General features: G+C 36.8%; 1 protein-coding gene across 1 annotated transcript in view; it reads left to right on the forward strand.

Moving 5' to 3' along the window:
• The window catches only part of VPS13C (vacuolar protein sorting 13 homolog C), a 187,642-nt gene extending 165,321 nt beyond the window's left edge, over nt 1–22,321 (forward strand). Inside the window, exons 79-85 of the mRNA XM_073303628.2 lie at nt 1,256–1,301; nt 2,808–2,931; nt 3,776–3,890; nt 14,355–14,446; nt 16,210–16,330; nt 17,582–17,671; nt 20,279–22,321. Of these exons, the coding sequence (XP_073159729.1) occupies nt 1,256–1,301; nt 2,808–2,931; nt 3,776–3,890; nt 14,355–14,446; nt 16,210–16,330; nt 17,582–17,671; nt 20,279–20,383 (693 nt within the window). The 3' untranslated portion in view covers nt 20,384–22,321. The remainder of the gene's footprint in view (nt 1–1,255; nt 1,302–2,807; nt 2,932–3,775; nt 3,891–14,354; nt 14,447–16,209; nt 16,331–17,581; nt 17,672–20,278) is intronic.
• Nucleotides 22,322–22,923: the final 602 nt, after the last annotated feature.

Genomic DNA, 22,923 nt, shown 5'->3' on the forward strand with positions numbered 1-22,923 from the left:
AATTACGCTGTTCACGTAACTCAAATGGCATAGTTTAGATTGAATTTACCCTGTAGTGTAGACAAGGCCTCAGTGGCAAGCCAGGATGTGACTCTACAGTGCACAAACCTGCTGCATACTAACTGGCTGTGTGGACTCTGATGTGGAGAACTTTTAGTTCATGATAGCAAAGTGTGCTAGAAGTTCCCAAGTGCACTCTGGCTTAGAGAACTTGTAATGCGTGGTAGAAGAGTCTGCATGGCCAGTTAGTGCTTTGGAGGCTAGTATGCTGTAAATTTACATCCTGACTTGCAGCACACTATCTGTAGAGAAGCCCTTATAACATGTATGCCATAACCTAGGCTTAGTTAACTAGTTATTGTTGTGTCTTATAATATTGCTCACTAGTGTTTCTCAGCCAGGTAAGCTGTGATCCCTTTTTCATGAAAAAAGCTATGCTCAGTGAAGGATGTCTCTCTCCACCTCAAGTTGTCCCACAACAATCCATTCTTTATTTATAACCAGGATCCCCCTGCTAGTTGTTTTCCCTGTGTGATCCTTCCTCATTGACTCTACAAGCTTTTCATTAGCATCAGACTCATTACTGCAAATGTACTTCAATTGGAAGGCCTTCAGTACAAGATAACCAGCCAGAGAGAGGAGTGTTTACTCCCTTCTACCGAATAGATACTGTTTATCACCTCTGATGACCTGTGTTAACTTATATACCTTAAGAACATAGTTTTCAGTAAAGACACGTAACTCCTTAACTATCATTATACATACATTTTGCAATTATGATGATGACCAGTAAGCTACGAGCTCTTGGTAGAGACCTCACATGCCCCCGCTCTTTGGTGAATGATTACATCGGGGATCTCTGTAAACTGCTGTATATGTCCTCTGCCAGTTGGCCCCAGTGATCTGTGGGTCACATCCTGTGACGTAGGCTACAGAACAGCCAGGGAATAGTGACTGGTAGTGCAAAACAACAGTTAAGTTAAGATTCTCGCATGTTATCTGTCAGGGATCGTCTCTGGGTCCAGTTTAGTAGTTCCCTGTGCCTTCTAATTATTCCAAAGATGTTTTCTTTCATGATGATCATGTCAACAGGAATTCATAATAAACAAAAATAAGCCTTAGGAAAGATCCCATTTGAATGCTTTGCTTAAATGTTAATTTTAAAACACAGCAGGAGAGACACCTAGTGGCTGAATCGTGCTTCAGCAGTTCTGGCTTTCAAGTGTTGACAATGAAACTCTCATTTTTGTTTCAGGGTATTGTTGGTGGTGTGACTGGAATAATCACTAAACCTGTAGAAGGTAGGCAAAAATTATTAGTAAACCTAAAGTCCATTCTTCAGAAGGCTAACACGTTGTGCTACTTATAACTTACTTTCTATTGAGAAATATTGACTTAAACATGATAGTACTTATTTAGGTCTGAGCTCACTATTTCTGTGTTTCTGAAGAAAAGTAACATTTTTAAAATCATGTCATTTTGTAAAAATTAAAGTTTTGATTTCAGATATTTTTACAGTTGTTACTAAAGGTTCTTGTGCAAATTCACATGCAGACTTTGACAGACCAGTTCACATAATATCATGTGCAGCTGCGTCTGAATAAGTTTAAAACGAAAACTTTCTCTGAACGGTCATATTTACAGCAGGCATGTAAATTTTTGCTATTGGACAATTTCAGCACAGTTTCCTCTATATCAGCAAATTAACTGTATAAAGCTGAGCTTGAGTAACTAACTCTACCAGCAAACAAGTAGAGAAATAGACCTTTATGCATTAATGTATTTCACCCCATAGGTGGCACATGCATGTGTGTGTGTGTACAATTAGATGTTAAATAATAGAACAGGTAGTATTTTTGTTGTTGTTTAAGTGACAGGGTAAAGAATAATTAGAGTGGGAGCCACACTAGAAATAACATCTGTTTTAACCACTTGGTCTGTTTCTGCTGTTTCTTTTAATTGGGAAGCTTAACTGGCTTGTGCTTAAACCTGTCAGGTAGTTCTTTTGTTTTAAGCCTGCTTCACTCTATCAATACGAGGCATGGTAAAAAAGAATAAAGGAGATTAAAAAATAGGTGTAATTGCTTCTTTTAAATCTGGCATTTAGATAGGGAATCAGGACACTCTCACAGATATACAATCCCAATTCCTTAAATGTTTACAGAAGAACCATCTAAATATTAGTCAGTTAATAGCACTAAATTTCACCTGATTTTTGCTGGTTGCTAATAAATTAAGTGAATTGTTCTTCTCTTCTGAGCAGTGATTCTGTAAAAATGGTATAAAAAAACTACACACAGTCATTTGGTTCTTTTGCTCATGCATCATTACCAATGCGAATGGTTTTGGAAGCTAAATTCTTACCTTAGTTGCATTTGCGTAAATCTACAGTCTTCACATTTTGCTCTTAATCAGACCTGTGGAGAATTGTCTTCAATGGAAGTGCACTAGCGTAACTGGCTCTGATAATTGTAACTTTTTTTTAGTAAACAATTCTGATAATGTAGAAGAAAGAAGAATCCCATTCACCCTCTCTTAGCTATGTTGGTTCTGAAGGGCTAATGAGATTTAAGGTGAACAACTATGTGACCAAACACAGACTGGGAAGGTTCCGTAAAGCAAAAGGTGTCATTAATACATAGTATTTTTTCTGAGCTGAACTGCATGTAACCAGCAATTTTGGAATGTTTCAGGTATAGAATTGTTCTAATTAAAGTTAAGTCTTCATAAAGCAGGAGGTGGATTAACTTTAGAATTTGGATCTTCTGCAAGGGTATGTAACTAATTCTGTATTTTCTTTTCTGAAGGGGCTAAAAAGGAAGGTGCAGCTGGATTCTTCAAAGGAGTTGGAAAAGGGCTTGTAGGTGTTGTGGCCCGCCCGACAGGTGGCATCGTAGATATGGCAAGCAGTACCTTCCAGGGAATTCAGAGGTAAAATGATGGGGTGGAAGTTAGTGATTGTCTGTTTACCAAATGTTCTCAGGTATGTGGACTGTGTGATTAGAGGTACAGTGGTAACATATGTTTGCTTGCCATTTGATGTGATTAAAATACAAGCTGCATCAGGAGGACTGAGAGTGCGCCATGGTGATGCTTTGTTAGGTGCCAGGTGAAGGAAGAGTGCTACAACCACCTGAGACTGACGCTATTACAGTATAACTTAATATACTACAGTGTCATATGGAGGTTATATCAGCTCCATGCAAACATGAAAAATAAAATGAAAGTCCTGTATTATGGTGTACCAACTAAAAGTCCATACAAGACTGTAAAAACTAAATAAAAACATAGAACACTCAGTAATTAAAAATGTTGTTTTTCAACTCCTGAATGCTCACAGCCATCTCTCACTTTACCCTGCTGTAATACCTAGACCACTGCAATGACTGTCAGTGGGACTTGTAATCCTAAATCATTTATGCGCTTTTGAAAGTGCAACTGAAAAACTTTCTGCAAGCTATAGAAGAGTCAATAGTTACTTAGAGTTTGGAAGAAACTTCTCCCATAGACATGTAGTTTCATAATTTTCTGACTGATGCAATAGGGCGATGATATAGAGTGCCATGACACACAAATAATTTGGATAATTCATGGCTAGCTAGCAAGTATGAGCAGGATCTTTCAAGGTTTGAGGAGATGAATTCTAAATAACTTATTTAAAAATCTGTGCTGACTAAACTAGTAAAAGAAATAAAAGAAATGCAAGTAACAAAAACAATTTTGGTGCGAAGTCTGTACCAGGTCTGAACGCATTGAAATTGTTGGTCTTTGACAGGGTGGCAGAATCAACTGAAGAGGTATCTAGTCTCCGTCCTCCGCGTCACATTCACGAAGATGGCATTATCCGGCCATATGACAGGCGTGAAGCTGAGGGTTATGATTTATTTCAGGTAGGAGTTGCATTGTTAACATAAGTACAGCCTAAATTTTCTAACCATTGAGGAGCTTAATGCAGTATATTATTAAAATGCTACTTTGGGGAAGGGACCTGGATATTTATTTCAGTTTATAAAATATGCCTATGTATTGCCATCCAATGCAAGCTTTAGTCACAATGAAGAACTAACATATGTGCTATGCAAAGTAAATCAGATTACTGCACAGCCTTTCAATATTCTGTTTTACCAGTTGCTCATCTCGTCATTTTGTGTTAAATATATCACCATGACCCTCGCTTAAAAAAAGGGGGTGTGTGAAGATATTTTAGCATTTGTGGGACAGTCTATTGTGGGACAATATTTAGGAGGTTAATCCTGTTCCTTATGTTTCCCATGTTTTCAAACTGTGGTTTTTAATGGTAGTGTGCTAAAAGCTACACAACGCATATGATGGTCTAGTCTGGTTGACCGCCTGCATGGTGTTAGACATGGGTGCCATATTGACAATGAATGCTATTTCTCATATACTGGGGAATTTTAATCCAGTTAATTTTGAGTAAATGCAACAAGACAGCAAACAGGAAGAGCACTTTAAGAACATGCTGGCTGAGATTTCAAATGTAATTTAGCTGAAGTATTGGTTATGATAAAACATCTGGAACAAAAGAAGTGATTTAAAATGTTTACTTCTAAGTTAAGACTGAAACTTGCATCTTAATTATTGATGATTGCATTTATTTCCTGTAGATATCGTTTGTGATCCCTCGGCATGGGTTTCTAATGTTGTCCCCTCTCTCTCTCTCTCTCTCCCCTTGCATACGCAGCAAGAACTGGAATAATGGAGTAAACATTTTCCATATTTTTTCATGATTTCCTTCATGGGCCTTTAAGAATTTAGATTAAGGGCATGATTCCATAAAAGAAACTCAAATTATTCATTGACTTCTATTAGAACCTCTATGTAGGAGTTGAATGGCACTTTAAATTACCCAATTCATAGTAAGAACAAAATAATTTACCTGTTACAGTCTAAAGGGTAAGACTGGACGGTAGTACATGCTAACATGAAATCATTTCCTCTTGCGTGTTTTTAAAATGATGTTGGGCCTTACTTCTGAGCTCTGAATGGCAAGTGTTAATAAAGTGGTCACTAAAGAAATATTCAAGGTAGTGTAGATGATAAAATGCTGCTTGACTAGTCAGCATTCTCTGGAGGGTATTTATATAGGGATCTTGCTTAAAAATGCCAAGAAAAGAAAGTAAGCATGGCTACTAAAAATGAATAAAAAATTTGCTCCTGTCTATGAAAATGCTTTTGTAATTTCGTGAGTCGGTGATATAAAATTTGAAAATATATCAGATAAAATGCTTCCATTCGTGGTTTAAATAAGCTGCTATAGGTCTGCCCTTGACACTGCTGACTAGCCACATGACTCCATGTTCATATTGAAAAATGAATAATCTTCTATATGATATGTTCTTCCAATCAAGGAACAGAAGGCTTGGTTAACTCTGCCCTTTGCCCCAAATAAACTTTTTGTATTCTATTTTATGCGATGCATATACATACTACTGCACATCATTTAAAACTGTAATCCCTAGTATGTAAATGCCAACTTTTTTAGCGTGAGTGAAGCCACGAGTCTCTCCTTGATTTGTGAAATTTCATATTAGGGAAACCAATAATTAATCTTACTAGCAACAAAATGTCTGTTCTGTGTTTTATGCATAAACGCTGTTGACAAAAAATTTTACTGGCTTCAGACATTTGTCTTAAACATTATTTATAAGATTGTGATCAATACAGTTGTGATCAATACTCAACACTTCTTTTCTGGGCTTGTTGTGGTGCTTGTGTGCATCTCTGCACTAGCATGAATTTTTTTCAGTTCCCCTCTCAAAAATTCTCAATATTAAATAGTTGCAATCTTTTGTAAAACAATACTATCTTAAACTTAGTGCAAAAGCAGAGTTTTTTTTAAAATTCATGTTTGTCATACCATATTAAATAAAAATATAAATATGTTAGTTCTAGGTGTGTGCTTTTCACTCTATTACTTAAAAACACTTTTCAGTGCAGTGTTAGACTTCCTGGTCTGTTATGTGGGGAAAACGCTTTTGGTACATGAAAAGGAAAGATGTAGCACAATTAATGTTGGAAATTGGCTGCTATAAATATATGGAGCCTCTAAGATTTGTATGTTTAACCTATTTTTTGTGGATTAAAGTTTTGATAATATTATTCAAAAAAAATATTGCTGTACATAGTTTTCCATATTGAATTTTCTTTCTGTCGAAAGCTAGGAAATTCTAAGGTCACTGAAACAGCTCTCTTCACCACCCAACGCTGTTGCTGTACCTGTACATTTTGAGGTTATAGAAATCAGGGTGGTAGTGTAGCATAGCACACATGAGCTGTTTTAATGATCAAACAAATACAGAGTTGAGCCTTAGAGGGAAAATAGGACATTTAGTAAAGGAGTCTTAGCCTTTAAACTAAATCACCGTTTCTCATAAAAAGTTTGCACTTGTCACAACACTGCATAATAACTCAGTCTGAGTCCTAATTTTGAAATTCCTTGAACTAAATTTGTCAGAATCTTACAGTTAGTGAAACATAAATGTTTTATTTCATACTTCTGAGGGGATTCTGCACCACTGCATGTGCAGAATTCATGTCCCCCTGCAGAAAACATATTATGTTGGGGAGGCGCTGCAATTACACCTTTTTGCACACCAGGGGCTGCTGTGGTGTCAGAGTGGGCAGCCAGCTCAGGGCCAGAGCAGCCAGCTGCAGAGAGGGAGCGGGCAGCTACTGCCCCATCATAGTATCCTGCCATGGGGCCAGGTGGGAAGACAAGGGATATGGGAGGGATAGATAGCGTGGGCAGACGGGGCTGCTGGGGGTGGGGGTTATATAGACAGGCATTCAGAAGAGCTAGTGGGGGGGAACAGATGGGTGGGGCCTGGGAGCTAGTGTGGTGACAATATTGCGTTGGGCTGAATGGGAGTGGAGGTGCAGAAACACATGGGGATGGCATGGGGGGATGCAAGGAAAACATGAGGATGGGGGAGGGTAGTGGCTGAGTGCGGGTGCAGGTACACATGGAGATGGGCAGGAAGAGGAGTGCAGGGACACGCGGGGACTGGAGCAGATGTGCCTGAGTCAATTGGAGAGGCTAGGGGTCAGCTAGGTTCTGCATGGGGGAGGCTCCCCAACTCCTTAACAGTCTTTCTCTCCCCCCCTACTCCCCCCAAAAAAACACAAAAACCACCTGTTCCATACTTCTCCCATCCATACCCAATAAACCTCCAGGTTCACTCCCAGGCTCCTGCCCAGACATTACTTGCCTCTCCCTCAGCTCCTCTGTTACCCCTGACTCCCCTGAACCTTTGTACTACTTCTGAGGGGTACAGGAAATAGGTTTCTGTCTTGTAGTTTAAATGAATTATTACTCAAAGTTCTGTATTAATGTGCCTAATAAGGAATCTATTTGCCAAAAACCATTTCTTGAATCTTTTTTGTTTTCTGTATTGTTATAGACATACTTGCTGACAGGTATTTTGAAATAAATTACCAAAATAATTGAAACTGGTGTGATTATATTGTGGTATTTTAACAAATAAGATATGCAGAATTTTCAAAATTTTACAATACTGTGTACAACACTTTTTTTTTTTTTTTTTTGGTGCAGAATTCCCCCAGGAGTAATTTCAATGTAATCCTCATGTTTTTTTCCTAGTGAATTGGCCAGAGTATAAGCCTAAGAAAATGAATATTTTTAGTTGTAAATGAGTTACTATAGTGTAAATTTGTCTCAGACTTCGTTCCTTTCATTCTGTTGCATTTGGTAGCTTCACAATACTCACTGTCTCACAGCCTTGCACCATTGACATGTTCAACTGTCCTCCTCTCTGCCACTGTCCTGCTGCCACTTTGCCACAACAGCATTTCCAGGCTGTTGTTTTCCTGCTTCCGAAATCCTTGTTCTGGTCTTGAACATATCATGTCTGAAACACTGACTCACTTTGTCTTGTTGAGTAATTCAACTAAAGTTCTCCAGTGAAAACCTAGACTTCTCTCTGGATCATACCTAGGGTTCATTTGCCTTCTGCAACAAATTTAACCTTCTCATTGTCACTTGATTGGACCTTCTCAAATTTTATCTCCGTCTCACCACCCCACTCCTGTGTATCTGCTACCTTCCTCACTCCCTCCACTCTTCCTAATGTGAATGCCTAGCTACTAATTCTTTTTGCACACTTATTTCCATTTCTTTTCCCCTGTGTCTGGAACTCACTTCCTTACCAAGTCCACCATGCTTCCACCATCTCCTGCTTAAAGTCCCTGCTTAAAATGCAGTCTTCAACGAGGCATATAAAATTTAGGATGCCCCTCTAAAATTAAATGTAAGTTTCTAAAATAATTAAGACAAAGTCTTGGAATCTTGAGGAAGAATGTCTTACTTTCCAGACTACCAGTGATGGTGTTTTGTTCTGTCTTAAAGCTGGATTATGCATGAAAGGCACTTGATTGAATTGGGTGCTGCAGACTGGCATCCCAGAAGAACTTTGGCTGTGAGGCAGTAACAATGCCTCTTCGATTGTAACCTCTGGAATGCCCTACAGTAGAGTGTCCATAGCTGACCAGCTCTGCTAGTCAGTGCAGAAGATTGGAATGGACTCAATTACTCACCAACAAGTCGTGGGGTAGCTTGTGCCATTAGTTGTCTTGGCCCTCTATAGCCCAGAATGTAAAAATTGCAGTTGTGACTGACTGCTGTATCATGACACTAGTGGGGAGTTCTTTTGCTCTGTTCCCCACAACGTCTGCAACTCCACACACAAAGTAAATTTCAGTCTAATCCATATGTAGAGAAGGCAGTGGCTTGTCTGTTTTAGTTGTCTAAGGGCTTATAATGGTGCTTTACAAAGAAGGTAGAAAACCTCTTGATAAAGTGAGCTAACTTTTCATACTTAATAAATAGTTAATGATTTATCCATTTATAGGAACGTGAAATAATTTGCATGGGATGGTGACCTCTACTGGATTGTGAACGTGTACAAAATGATTTGGACAAACTGGAGAAATGGTCTAAAGTAAATAGGATGAAATTCAATAAGGACAAATGCAAAGTATTCCGCTTAGGAAAGAATAATCAGTTGCACACCTACAAAATGGGAAATGACTGCCTAGGAAGGAGTACTGCGGAAAGGGATCTGGGGGTCATAGTGGATCACAAGCTAAATATGAGTCAACAGTGTAATGCTATTGCAAAAAAAGTCATTCTAGGATGTATTAGCAGGAGTATTGTAAGCAAGACACGAGAAATAATTCTTCTGCTCTATTCTGCGCTGATTAGGCCTCAGCTGGAGTATTGTGTCCAGTTCTGGGTGCCACGTTTCAGGAAAGTTGTGGACAAATTGGAGAAAGTCCAGAGAAGAGCAACAAAAATGATTAAAGGTTTAGAAAACATGACCTATGCGGGAAGATTGAAAAAAAAATTGGGTTTGTTTAGTCTGAAGAAGAGAAGACTGAGAGGGGACAAGATAAGTTTTCAAGTACATAAAAGGTTGTTACAAGGAGGAGGGAGAAAACTTGTTGTTCTTAACCTCTGAGGATAGGACAAGAAGCAGTGAGCTTCAATTGCAGCAAGGACAGTTTAGGTTGGACATTAGGAAAAACTTCCTCACTGTCAGAGTGGTTAAGCACTGGAATAAATTGCCCAGGGAGGTTGTGGAATCTCCATCGTTGGGGATTTTTAAGAGCAGGTAGGACAAACACCTGTCAGGGATGGTCTAGATAATACTTAGTCCTGCCTTGAGTGCAGGGGATTGGACTATAGATGACCTCTCAAGGTCCCTTCCAATTCTATGATTGTTTTTCTGTATTAGCTGGAGTGATTTTAGTGAATGTCCAGTTCAGCCCTAAATGCAACTAGTGACAGTTATACCCCAATCCCTTTTGGTAGTAGATCTGGTTAACTTTTTATTTTTTGCAAAAAAAAAAAAAAATTCTTTATCTTTTAATTTATCAAAAACATTATCAGAGGTTCTAGAAACTGCTTGCTTATCAAAAGCCTTTTAAAATAAAAATGTCTGTCTTGTAATTGTTCTATCAAAAACATGACTGAAAAATGGTGACAAACTGAAAAATGGTTGCATTTTAAAATGATAGTAAATATAAAATTTTCTTGAAAATAAATTTTCACCTTTAGAACTAAATGCCAAGTAGAGCTGGTCAATTGTTTATTACTGCAATTGTCCTAAAAATTAACTGGGTATTTCAAAATGGTAGGCTGAAGTTAATGATTATGTGATTATCACTGGGGACAGAGAAGTTCCAAAGTTTCTTGTAGATACAGTTAACCTACTTTCTAAACTAAAAGCTAAACTTGGAGCTCTTCAGTCTTGTTTTGTAAGAAAGTTGAAAATGACTGTCCTTAAATGGTTATAGAAAGAACAGTTAATTGGACATAGAGGTAAGGTATCCAAGACCTCCCATCTGTCCCTCTCCCCAAAAAAATGTTCCCCTAGAAAAGCGTAGGAGCTCTTGAGAATGAAATGCTGCATTCTCAGACTTTCCAGCTATATTTGTTGGTTGGTTTGTTGATTTATTAATAGCAATGTAACCAAAATTGTTAAAAGAAACAGGAAATGGCATTGACTTGAATTTGTAGATGGTGGTTTTATTTTGAAATATACTTGTCATCTCTGTATCTTTAACTGGCTTTAATTTTTCTAAAGACAGCTAAGCTAGTAAAATAGCAGCAAGATAACCAGCTAGCCTACTGCACATAAAAGTGTAAGTTGAGGTTTTTATTTAAGGCTGAGCGCTTTTCAGTATTTTAAGCTTGTTTTAAGAAGGAAATTGAAGAGGATTCTCATGTCTCACACTGAAATTCCCAAAGATGTTTTGAGTTTCTTCAAAAAGGATTACAATTGTTCAGCCAAAGAGGAAAAATAGAAGATCAATTTAATTTATGGCCAAATGTAGGAGCAGGTTTCCATTTCCAGTTTGAGATATGGTGTCTTTCACAATCAGCCATTGAATATGCACACCTAACTTTAGGATTTGGCCCATAGATTACAACGTACAGTTATGTTTGGAATGAAGCTGGCAAAATGTTTTTTGCTCCATTTAATTGAAGTAGTAAAACAATGATGCTTCAGATGTATAGGAAGTCCATTAGATAGGTTGAGGGTTATGTATTTCAGAATTCGTACATTGCCTTAATTCTCTAACTTGGAGGGATGTGAAGAATTTTCTTGGATCTATATTTGAATGTGAAGCTCCTGCTTTCTCATTTCTTTGGTTTGGCATTGCACATTTAAGAATATCAGAAGAAGTCTAGTTTGAAAGAGAAGAAGTCTAGTTTGAAAGTGTTATAACATGAACCTACACTAGATTAGAAACTTGTTTGTAATGATTTGTGGTGACTGAAAGAAATGGATATTGGATTAAAAAAGATTTATTGGAGTGTCTTGTTGTTGAAACCCTCTCTAAAGGCGCACAGAGTCCGTATAACTTTAAATGCTGGAATTTTAATCCATCTTAACTGAGTTGAAAGATAATGTATATTGCAATGTATAATATGTTTTAAGTACTTGGAAAGAATTTTTAAATATGGGAAAATGAAGTGCAAACCTAAATAAGTGTTGAAACTTATTTTAATGGACTTGGTATTGATGTGAACCATGATCACTTTGAGACCTTTCCATGTATTTTACTTGAACTAAACAGCAATTGTAGCTACACAGTAGAATATAGAAAGAAAGAAAGAAGCAAAGTTAATCTTAACTTTTATGTTCTTGATAGATATACATTAATACAGTGAATATTTGTTTAAGAAATCTACTGAATTGAAAATTTAGCTTTAACAGGGGAATAACTGAAGAAAAATGGACCCAAATTCTTTCACCTTTCTTCCATTGAATGTCATTCAGGTTCATGAGTAGCCCACTGACTTAAGTGGGACAACTCACAAAATATGCAACTATTCGGCATGAGTAAGGGTATTGGAACTTGACCCAAAGAAAATTAAGTAACATTAGTAGCAATGAGGAGCTAAAAGTATTCATGTTAATCAGTTATATAATTTAAGTAAGGTTTGGATTATCTTGATCACAGAAGGACTTCTGGGCATCCAGTTATAGGCATTAGCTGTATTCTTATCCAAGGCAAATCCATTTTGCATCCCTCTAAGCAGAGGATGTATGGTTTTCTTTACTCCTTTCATTCCCCCACATAGTTGCATCAGTTTCACACATGACGACAGTGCATGCTGCATTCTAACAGGCAGTGTAGGGAGTTGGGTTAATTTAGAAAAAACTGACATGCACTGATTTGCTTTATCTTGCTCATTTTATTAACTAAAAATATTATTTCTTAGAAGTCTATGTGTTCTATAAAGACTTCAGACAGTAATTATAATAATGTTTATCAGTGCCTTGACAGTATTGAGCTGAAATCTTATTAAACATTTATTCAAAAATATATTGCAAATATTCTTGTGTATTGAAATCTCTTGTGCTTGGCAATAAAGTGTGAAGTTGATTCTGTGAACTTGGAAAGTAGGGATGTTGTTTTTTTACAGTTGCTATTGCCAAAACTTAAGCCAAACCCATCCAAGTATGATAAATCATAAAATAAATTATGCAGGATTCATGCCTCATGATGTACTACATTTGTAACAGACATGGTCTAAATTTGAATACCATGACAGAATCTCCCAAACGCTACATATTTTATGTGTACATGAGCATAAAGCAGTTTACAGCCCACATCTTAGGCTGCCATATTAACATTCCTTTTTAACCCTAGCAAATCACCTCCCCTGCCCTTAATAAGCTGCCTTACAGTTGAGCAACTTTATGTGCATTTCCCCAGAACATACAGACTGTAAACAAGAAACAAGTTAATCCAAGGGAAGAACTTGGATTTTAAATCACTGTTTACCACATAAGGCAAGAAGCAAGTTTTCTAATACGTGCAAGTTTGTCTGCATATGATTGTGGAGTTAAAATTGTGTGTTCAGTATGATTTCATTTCTTGAAATTTGTTTCTTTGAAATTTGTTTCACAGTTTTACCTTCATAACTTACTGTCATCTTGTCTGTTTGCTTTCTCCAGAGCCCACAGATGTGTTGTCATATCCCCATCAGTTTCATAGCCTCAGTATTATCATTGGCTCTGTGTATGTAAATGCGTGGAGGGGACTGCTTGGTTTTTTGGTGTTTTATGAAATGTCAGTACCTGGCATTTTTCTGTGATGTATCACAAAGATAAAGGTTCAATATTAGTGACTGAATCTCTCAAATGCTACATATTTGAAGTGTACATTAGTATAAACGAGTCTACAGACAGCCCCCAGACAGTATTTACATTGTTGAATTGTCAGGTTTCAGTTAAACAGCAGATAAAAACGTTGCTAATTCTAAGAACTTGGTTTAACAGAATAAAGTCCATAAAAACTCACTGGAAATAAAAACAATTTTTTTAACTTTACTGTTACTTGAAGACTCCGCTCCCTACTACTTATGTATCAGAAACATACCTGAGATGTTGGATTTACTATGCATTTTCCTTAAGCTTCTTTTTCAACCTATATGTTCCATAAATACTTGTATCTAACATTTCACTTGCTAACATTTTATAATAAAAGGCGTGATCCTGAGAGGTGCTGAGTAGATGCAACCTGATAGTTTCTTGTGTGGGACACCTCTCCCTCCCTCTCTCTCTCTCTCTGGATCATGGTCTGAGTTGTGTGTTTAAAACTAGGCATATTCTTTAAACAACATATCACAGGATTCTCACTCTTGTGTTAAAGGATCCAGTGTGAGGCTTGGCAGAAGGAGAGAGCTCCAAGACTGCCAGTGGCAGAAAAAGAATGACAGTGGAAAAAATTAATAGGAATCTTCTACCTGTTTGAGTGGCTGAGGACTTGAACAGATCTCCAAAATGACTTAACTTGGGTTTGAGACTCCCATGAGATTACTCATTATAGTTCTGTGACGTTAATAAATTTTTGAGCTGGAAATAATAAATCCAATATAAATTGAGAGCTCATTTAAAATATGTTCCTAGAATCATAGAAATGTAGGCCTGTAAGGGGCCTCAAGAAGTCAAGTCCAGCCCTCTCTGCTGAAGCAGGACCAAGTAAACGTAAACCATCCCTACAGGTGTTTGTCCAACCTGTTCTTAATAAACTGCAAGGATGTTGATTCTACAATCTACCCTGGAAGCCTATTCTAGTGCTTAACTCCCTTTATAGTGGGATTTTCCTAATATCTAACCTAAATTTCCCTTGCTGTAGACTAAGCTCATTTTGTCTCATCCTATCTTAAGTGCACATGGAGAACAATTGATCAAGTGCTCTTTATAACACTTATTTGAAGACTGTTAACAGGTCCCACCTCAATCTTCTTTTCTTAAGACTAAACATGACCAGTTTAAATCTTTGTTTTCCTTTTTCAGAACTCTCATATCAGAAAGCTGGAAGGAGAAAGTTATCGATACCACTGTGTGCTTCCAGGAGGCAAGAAGACAAACCTTGTTGTTACCAATAGGTATTACTATCAGCATAGCCTAATGTCTATTCAAAAGCTGCTTTTTAGAAGAGTTCCATATTTTCAGGGCTTTGTCTCTCTCTTAGTGTGATAAATAAAAATCAATTATTCTTTGCCCTATGGAAGTTATATTAAACTTCTGTGAACTTTCCTGTTTTCTATTTCCCAATATTTTAAACTTCCTTAATTTTGTTCCTATAAAAATTTTAAAAGGAACCAAATCTCTATTGATATTAATATACCTGCTTGGGAATACATCTTAATCAATGTCATTGTGGTTTGTGGCATTTTTCATGCAACTGTACTTGACTAGGAAGCATACAATGCATGCAAATGAACATCCACAAAGATAATCTCTTTCATGTATTAGATGAATGGACTCCAGCACTGTGGGTTTGGTTTCCCAAATGATTGTTTTGCCCCTTTTACTCAAATAGGTAGACTAGGTTATACTGAAACTAAAATTCCTAAATTGTTGTAACAATCAAACTCTAATTGTTTGAGAAATGGATTTCAACCTTGTTTCTTACATTACATTACTCACATGCTGTATACATCTACTTTATCGCACTTGCTCCAACAACTGTGCCAACATTAATGTGCCGGTTGAGGCACCTGTGCCTTTTTTGTACAAACATGGGAAGCAATATAACAATCGCTACTTAGGAACAATGAGAACATTACTTATTAGGTCACTGCCTAATGGTCTTGGACCCAAACAGCTGAGCGATTTGATGGTTTTTTAGAAGTGCTTAAACAGAAACCAAGAGCACATGAGAAACAGAATGAGTGGCTGGTTTCTGATCTTACTGATCACATGGGGTAAGTTTGCCAAATACAAGACCCACATGAAAATTCCTCTTAGTTAATTTTGACAACCTATCCACCTTGAAATTCACAATGCAGTAGAAGAAGCCTGTTGAAATTACTATTGAAGTCCTGATAGTGGTAACAAGTTAAGGCTTGTCTTCACTGCAGCGTGAGCTTGAGATATAACTGGAATGCAAGTCCTAAGCAGACTCCTGTCCCCACACACAAATTTTGTAGCTAGAGTTAAATGTTTAAACTCAATTTAACTTAACTTAGAGTTAAGTTTAAACTCAAGCTAGCTGGCCTGTTGGGGACATGGGTTGACGTTTGAGTGCTGCTGATGCTCCAGCTAATAATGCAGCAGGAATGCAGCTACAGCTTGAGTTAGCACAACTCATCAAATAGCTCTGTGTAGCTCAAGTGTGTTTTTTGCTGTGTGCTGGCTCTTGAGTGGAGCAACTTGAGCTAGCTGTGGCAATGAAGATAAACCCTGAATTTTCAACCAACCAATTGCTGTTTGGGTTTTTTTTTGTTTATGCAGATTGGTCTAAAACATAAGCTATTTTTGAGTACTCCTGATACTCAAGTTATCAAGGTAGTCCCAACACCACACCCACAGCCCTCAAGTAACACAGCTCCAGAGCCAAGGGGTCATTATCACTGGTCTGTTATAAATATAAGGACAAGGCGGGAGGGATAGCTCAGTGGTTTGAGCATTGGCCTGCTAAACCCAGGGCTGTGAGTTCAATCCTTGAGGGGGCCCTTTAGGGAAGAGGCAAATGTTGGGGATTGGTCCTGCTTTGAGCGGGGGGTTGGACTAGATGACCTTCTGAGGTCCCTTCCAACCCTGATATTCTATGATTCTAAGCCAAAATTAACCTTGTTTTCTTCTGATAAAGTCGTGGTCCTAGGAGGAGGTTAAATATTTCACATTGCTTTTGTCTTTTGGATAGGAGGCTGATGTGTGTAAAAGACGTGGATATCCTAGGCCATGTAACAGACTGGGATTATTTATTTGAAGATTTTACACATCCTCCTTCTGTTGAAACAAATATACTAAAAATCACTGTGAAGGTAAAAGAAATGTTTATGCCTTTGAAATACAGATCTACTCTGAAAAATTATTTAGATTTAAAAAGTATCAAAATGGCATTGTGGAGTTCTGTGTGTCAGTGATTACAGTGAGAGTGGTGTTTTCCTGCCACCCTGAAAGTCAAATTGAGTTCCTCCCCCTTGCCCCCACCCCGGCCTTACATCTTCCATTAATAAAGGTTTTGCAGGCAAAATTATGCCCTTGGCTAACATTTGCAACCCCATGATGTATACATAGGCTCTCTGTGAAACCTCTCCATCTTTACTGCCTTCAACAGACATGCACAGTTTTAACTGACTGAAATTTTTTAATAAACTTATGTCAAGTACAGAAAAAGTATATTTTAATAAGGCTCAAACCTGTATTTTTATAACAAGTCCAAAAGCTTAACTTTTTTCTGCAATGGTATACTGAAAATTTTTATTTAAAATTTTTTTACACGTAGCACAGCCTCTGCTGCTTTCAGCATTTGGTCTTAAGACTTATATTGATATATCAATTTTCAATGAAGAATATGCATCCAGTTCCTTGGAAAATTCAAGAACTTAATTGAAAGTTAGGAATCCTAGATTTGAAGAAGCAATCTTATCAGGCTGTTTATATTACCAGGTGTTCTTATATTGTTACTGTATGTCAGCCAATTTCAAAATCTTTGCATTTCCAGGATGCTAGCTAAATCAAAAACTACCATAATTCAGCCAGTGCATGCTGCATGTGTAATGTTGATGACATTTTTTGTGCCTTGTTATACTCTTTAAAATGCCCTAATTACATAAAAAGCGTGATTTTCAGGAACTTAGATTGTAACATCATTCTACTTGAATTGTATCCTTGCATCACTTAGCACTTTGTTGTCATTTCTGAGTGGAGCTAATTTTACTGTCCTCCTATATCTAAAGATTTTGCCTGAAATTTAGGGAAATAGACTAGTATTTTTAATTTTTCACTGGTTATGAGTTCGCTAGTAGTCTTGTTGCATGGTACTTATCCATAGAAATTCACTAATTTAAAATTAATTTTTCAGATATGTAAACATCTGTCTCTAAACATAACTACTTTGATAATAAATTAGGATGATTGTGGGGTAAAATCATTTATTTATAATATGGCCTGGATCTGTACAGAAAGAAAAGCAGATATAACTTAAAAGATGGCATTTAAGCACCCAGTATTGGGTTGTGAATTTTTTCCCCCAAGGCTTTTAAATTTATTTTTATTCCTCTTTGTAACAGGATCAGGGGCTATTAATGTTCCAAAAAAAGGACCATGCAGCTCATGAATGTCTGAAGAAAATTCAACTGAAGGATGAAACTACTGCAAGGGTAACCTTTTTTTTTTTTTTTTTAACATCTCATGCCATTCTAGCTAAATCAAAAACTACTGTAATTCAGCCAAAGGGGAGGGCCTGCTTGAAAGGATTAAAGCAGGCTTGCCCTGACTACTAGTTATTTGGTACAGAGGTCATTTAACACCGCAGTGGACCCAGATACATGTACCTTTTAAAGACGTACACCTTTGTGTACATTATCAATCCTAACAAAGACGGATAGTCTTTGTAAATTTCCCCTAAGGTAATATGTTTCTGAACACTGGGAATCTTGTGAAAGGCAAGATAGTGCCTTGGGAGGCCTCAAAAGTGCCTTCTGTAAGTGCTGAAAGGCAGCAGGTATGGTTCAGAGAAGACTGTAGCCCCAACTATGTCAGGTCCCTCCTTTCTCAAAGCAAGTGTGCATGTAACGACCCTCTCTCTGTGCCCAGAGCTACTTCTCAGATTTTTGAGCAAAAATTCACGTAATTTCTTATGTTTTGTTGTATTATCACAGCTAGGTAGAAGTGTTAGGTGACTTAGCTTTATTTTTTGTTTTGGAAACTTCAGGAACTCAGATAACAATGGCAGATTTAAGCACTTGCTCATTCTCCATATTGCAAGAGGTCAATGCATGTCCCTGTTGACTCTTCTATTAATTGGCTATATTGATTATTTGAAAATCTCCAATTAATAAACAAAACTTCTGGAGTTTGATAGGTTCTAGTCCTAGAATCAGGTATAGTAGTATTAGAATTACTGCTGCAACACTTGCACTTAGGAAAAGCTTTTGTGATTTTATTAACACTAGTAAAAACACAAATGTTCCTATGCAAATGAGAAAGTAACAGTAGTGCAATATTAATTTGACTTCCAGCATCATATCATATATATCAAATATTCACATACATACATATATATATATATCCCCAGCATCATATATATAATATGCATACTCGCACAGTTCTGGAAGTGGGCAGACAGGTGATGGTCCACGAGCCAACCTGTGTCTAGCATGCCAAGCAAGTCCAATGGTTGAGATTTCTGGCTTAGATGTTGGTTGGGCCTATTATAAGGTGTGATGACTGCCCTGAACATTCATAAGAGAGCTCTGCCTCCTTTGCTAACTAACTTCTTCACCTTAATAATGTTGTGGGTATCCTTATCCTATAGCTTAGTAATTAATGATGTCAAACTTATTAGCATATACATCAATTGGTTACTATGGCAATCTTGTGGTTATACATCTGCTGGTATTCCTATCCTAAAATACCCCAAAGTGGTATGAACAGATTTGTTGTGGTTACATGTCAGCATTTTATAAGATCTCAGCAGAACTATATACTGCAAAACAAGCAATATAATATATCTTATGACTAAGTGTAACTGCTGGTCAACTTGATTATGCTAAGGCTTATAGGCCTGAATTCCTTATGCTAACTCTGTAAGCTAATACCTTACAGGCTTGGGCCTTGCAGGTTCCTTGCATTACTGCTGGATACTATACCTTATTTCTGTATTCAAGCTGACTTAAAATCTATAGTGTATTTACCTAGACTAGTTCATAGGGCCTTCACCTCAATCCCACACTGATAAACAATGAGGGCTTTTTGCTATCCTCTCCAACCCATTTTACAGGGTGGAAAAAAATCTCTTGCCTAATTACAAGTTTTAGGTTGTCTTCAAATTTTGGGGAACCTAAATCTTTGCGGTTGGTTCACATTCAAAGTTTGCATTGAGATGTCGAGAGGTATAGAGAAGGAGATAACATACGCACAAGCCAGTTTCACTCTATCATATTACATACACTAAATGAGTACACTGTTTCTAAAAAGAAAGGCATGTAGTTTGAATCCAGGATAATGGAAATTAATGCATCCTCTTAGCTTAAAAGCTCCTTGTTGTATTTTTTTCATTAAATATGATACTCTCCTTTGGTATCCTTATTTTGTTACATTGTTTTGAGAAAATCATCTATTACTATTTTTGGGAATACCATATGATACTTAGAGCAGTCATTAAAATGTTAACCTTACTGAGTTGTTGGCTGTACATCCAATTTACAGGTAGCCAAAGCTTTCCAACTTAGGTGAATATGTTTAGTTAGACGTCTAAGTGGTCTGACTTTCAAAGCTACAGAGCACTGACTTAAATGGAAATTTTACATGCTCAGCATATGTGAAAATGAAGTTACTTAAGGAACCTTGTTGTATCAGTGCCCTAAGTGTGTGCCTAACTATTTAAGCATGTGAGGAGTCTTATTGAGGGCTCATGTATGTTTTAAGAATGTGAATATGCCCAGTGACCTCAGTTGGGACTATTCACTTGCTGAAGATTAGGCATATGCTTAAGTGTCTTGCTGAATAGGGCCTAGGTGCCCAATTTTAGGAGCACAAGTTGAAAGTTTTGGCCAGTGTTCACATCTTTACACTAGCGTTGATTGCTTTCAGACAGTGAGTGCCAGCATTTTAATCAGTCACCGTGTTTTGTTGTTTGCAGAACTAAAATACATTTTAGAAAATACACCTGTTTCAAAAATTGCCATAATTCAGTAAGTTGCAGCTTTTTTTGGTGGGGATAGCTAGATAAACATGGCCTTATTAATTTTACTATTGCTTTACAGAGAATTTGTCGTGCTGTTGACGAAGCCCAAGCAGCAAGACAGCAGCAAAAATTGGTGAAGAAAGCTTCACTGAAATTAATCAAACCACAACCACCACCCCAATGATAACAGGGCTTGCCTTTGGTTTAACCAGTGGTATGTGAACTTATTCCTGAAGATTTACCAGAAGCAATTTGTATACAATGTACAGAAAAAAATGAAATACACTGATGGTCTTCCTGCAGGGTGTAGCTCCTATGTTATCTAGACCACCTTTCATTTTTAAAAGTGAGGTTTCTTGGCAATTGTTGTATAACGTCATCTGATGGACTCTAACATTCCCCTTCAGCATATATATGTATTTTGACTATTTTGCAGGAAACAAATTCAATACGTTGAAAATTTCCTTTAAAAAAGAGAGACCTCTACTGATTTTCCTCTTGCCTTTTTTCCGATATTAAGAAAAATATCCAACAATTCTTTTTCACAGACTTGGATTGCTACTTGCATGAAATTATACCTTATTTGCACTATAACGTAATGGTTTACAAATGAATTAGCAATAAATAATAATTCTAACTTTTGAAAACTAAAATCCATATATATCTAATTGAAGCTTATTCGCAATATGTCTTGTGTATTAGAAAACATTTCTAATGTTTAAAAATGTTCTTGTGGTGTTGGTCTTTCTATACTTGAAAGAAATACAGGGCTGTTTTTACTCTGTGATACAAGAAAATATTGCACTTTAGAATAATGTAAAAAAGAATGGGTATATATAAAACACATCGTTACTTCTCAGTAGAGATGTTCACTTTAGAAATAATAGCCAATTTGTGTATTATTAGAAATGAAATGGCTCTAACTCACTTTAAAAATTGACAGCTTAGGTTCTCCTAACATGAGAAGCCATTTAATATCTTAACGCTTAATAATAGAATGGATTTAGTAGTAGATTGTACATGAATACTGGCTGTAGTTGAAAACTTAAATAGTTAGCAGGAAGATTTCCCTGTGAAGAAAATGCAACTTTTTTTATACAACAAATTATATACAGTTGGTCAAAAACTTGAACGTTGATATGTTGTCCATATTTCAGTATATAATTGAGATTTGCCTGAGATTTGCCATTTATTTAAATTGTATAATCAATAGCTGACAGTAGTATTCTTATTGAGTGTACTATTGCTTGTCTAGAATTCTACTTCTAGGCCCAAGTTCAACAAGATACATAAGCACATAACTAATTTTTAAGTGTGTAAATGGCTTCATTGACTTCATTGAGACAACTCACTGCTTAAAGTTAGGCACATGCTTAAGTACCTTTCTGAATCAGGCCTATATGAGCAAACTGTTCAGTTGAGTCATTGGTTAGATGAGACCTACCACTGTCAAATGTTTGGCTTTCAAATGAGAAAATATGTGCCCTAAAACACTACTTGTAAATTTTTGCATTTTTTACTTCATTCCTCAACTAGAGAAAAAAAACAGTTATTGACTTACCTTTCTTTTTCTTTATATATGCAAGCTTAAAGACTGCCCGTATGAACTCAGTGTTGAATAGATTCTTGCTCTGTTAATATTTGAACTTTATTTCCAGTCAAGCAATCATCAAAGATAGAGGAGGACCCAAATTTCAGATCTGTAGCAGAATCTAAACTTTCCCAGATTTCAGGGGTATGGAATTCTAGTGTTCTGACCTGGGTTCATATCTAATTAAGTGGGATACTTTGCCTGTCTTACCAAAGGGGAGAAATTAAAGATAATGAAAGTGTGCTGCCAAATATGAAGCATCTAGGGCAAACTTGCACCTGTGCTTCATTTACTGCTACTATGTACATTTGTAGTTTTGAACATCACATAGTACAGTAGGAAGAAAAACCCTTAATTCCTTAACTGTGAGGCCTTAGACACAGCTGTTGGCTAGAGAAGTCCTGAATGTGTAGTTTCATTCTTATGTTAAAACAGTATAGTGAATTGATAGAATGAGTTGTCTGGTATATTCTGTACATTTCAACTACTGTGTTTAAAATACGGACAAAATAAAATCTTTATATGCAGTTATTTATGGTTTGAGTCTCAAAAACCATGGTATGAATCTCAAATGATGAATGAGGTTTATTTTCCAAGTGAAATTTATAAACATTCTTAAAATACTTATGGTGGTGGCTACAGATGGGAAAAGAGTACTCACATACACTCAAATTGTAAACGTACATACTGCCCAAGAGTTCTCACTGTTTCATTGTTTTCTGCATTGCCTTTCCTGAGCTTGATTTTTGGCCTCTGAGGAGCAAACTGGCAAATCCTGATAGAAATCAGAAATTTCACTACTCTTTCCAAAATTGGTCTTGGATTTTTAGAGGCTGCCATGTTGATTGAGGGGAGTAATGGTGATTAAAACTGACCCCAAATTTCTGCTCACAGTTTCTGCTATCTTGACTCATGTGGCTCTCTTCTCTTCTATTATATCTGTAATAGTAGTTTAGTCTTGTCTGCAAATGTTGTAGATAATACTTAATCATTTAAATAAACATGAAGAAATAGTTTTCTATTCGGATGGAAAAATGGGGGGGAAATGATTTTTTTTTTTTTTTAATACTAACATTTTTACAACTTGGGTCATTTAGTAAGGGGTTTGGACATTTCGATTCACATCGCAGATC

This window comes from Lepidochelys kempii, chromosome 10, assembly GCF_965140285.1.
Source record: "Lepidochelys kempii isolate rLepKem1 chromosome 10, rLepKem1.hap1, whole genome shotgun sequence".
NCBI lineage: Eukaryota > Metazoa > Chordata > Testudines > Cheloniidae > Lepidochelys > Lepidochelys kempii.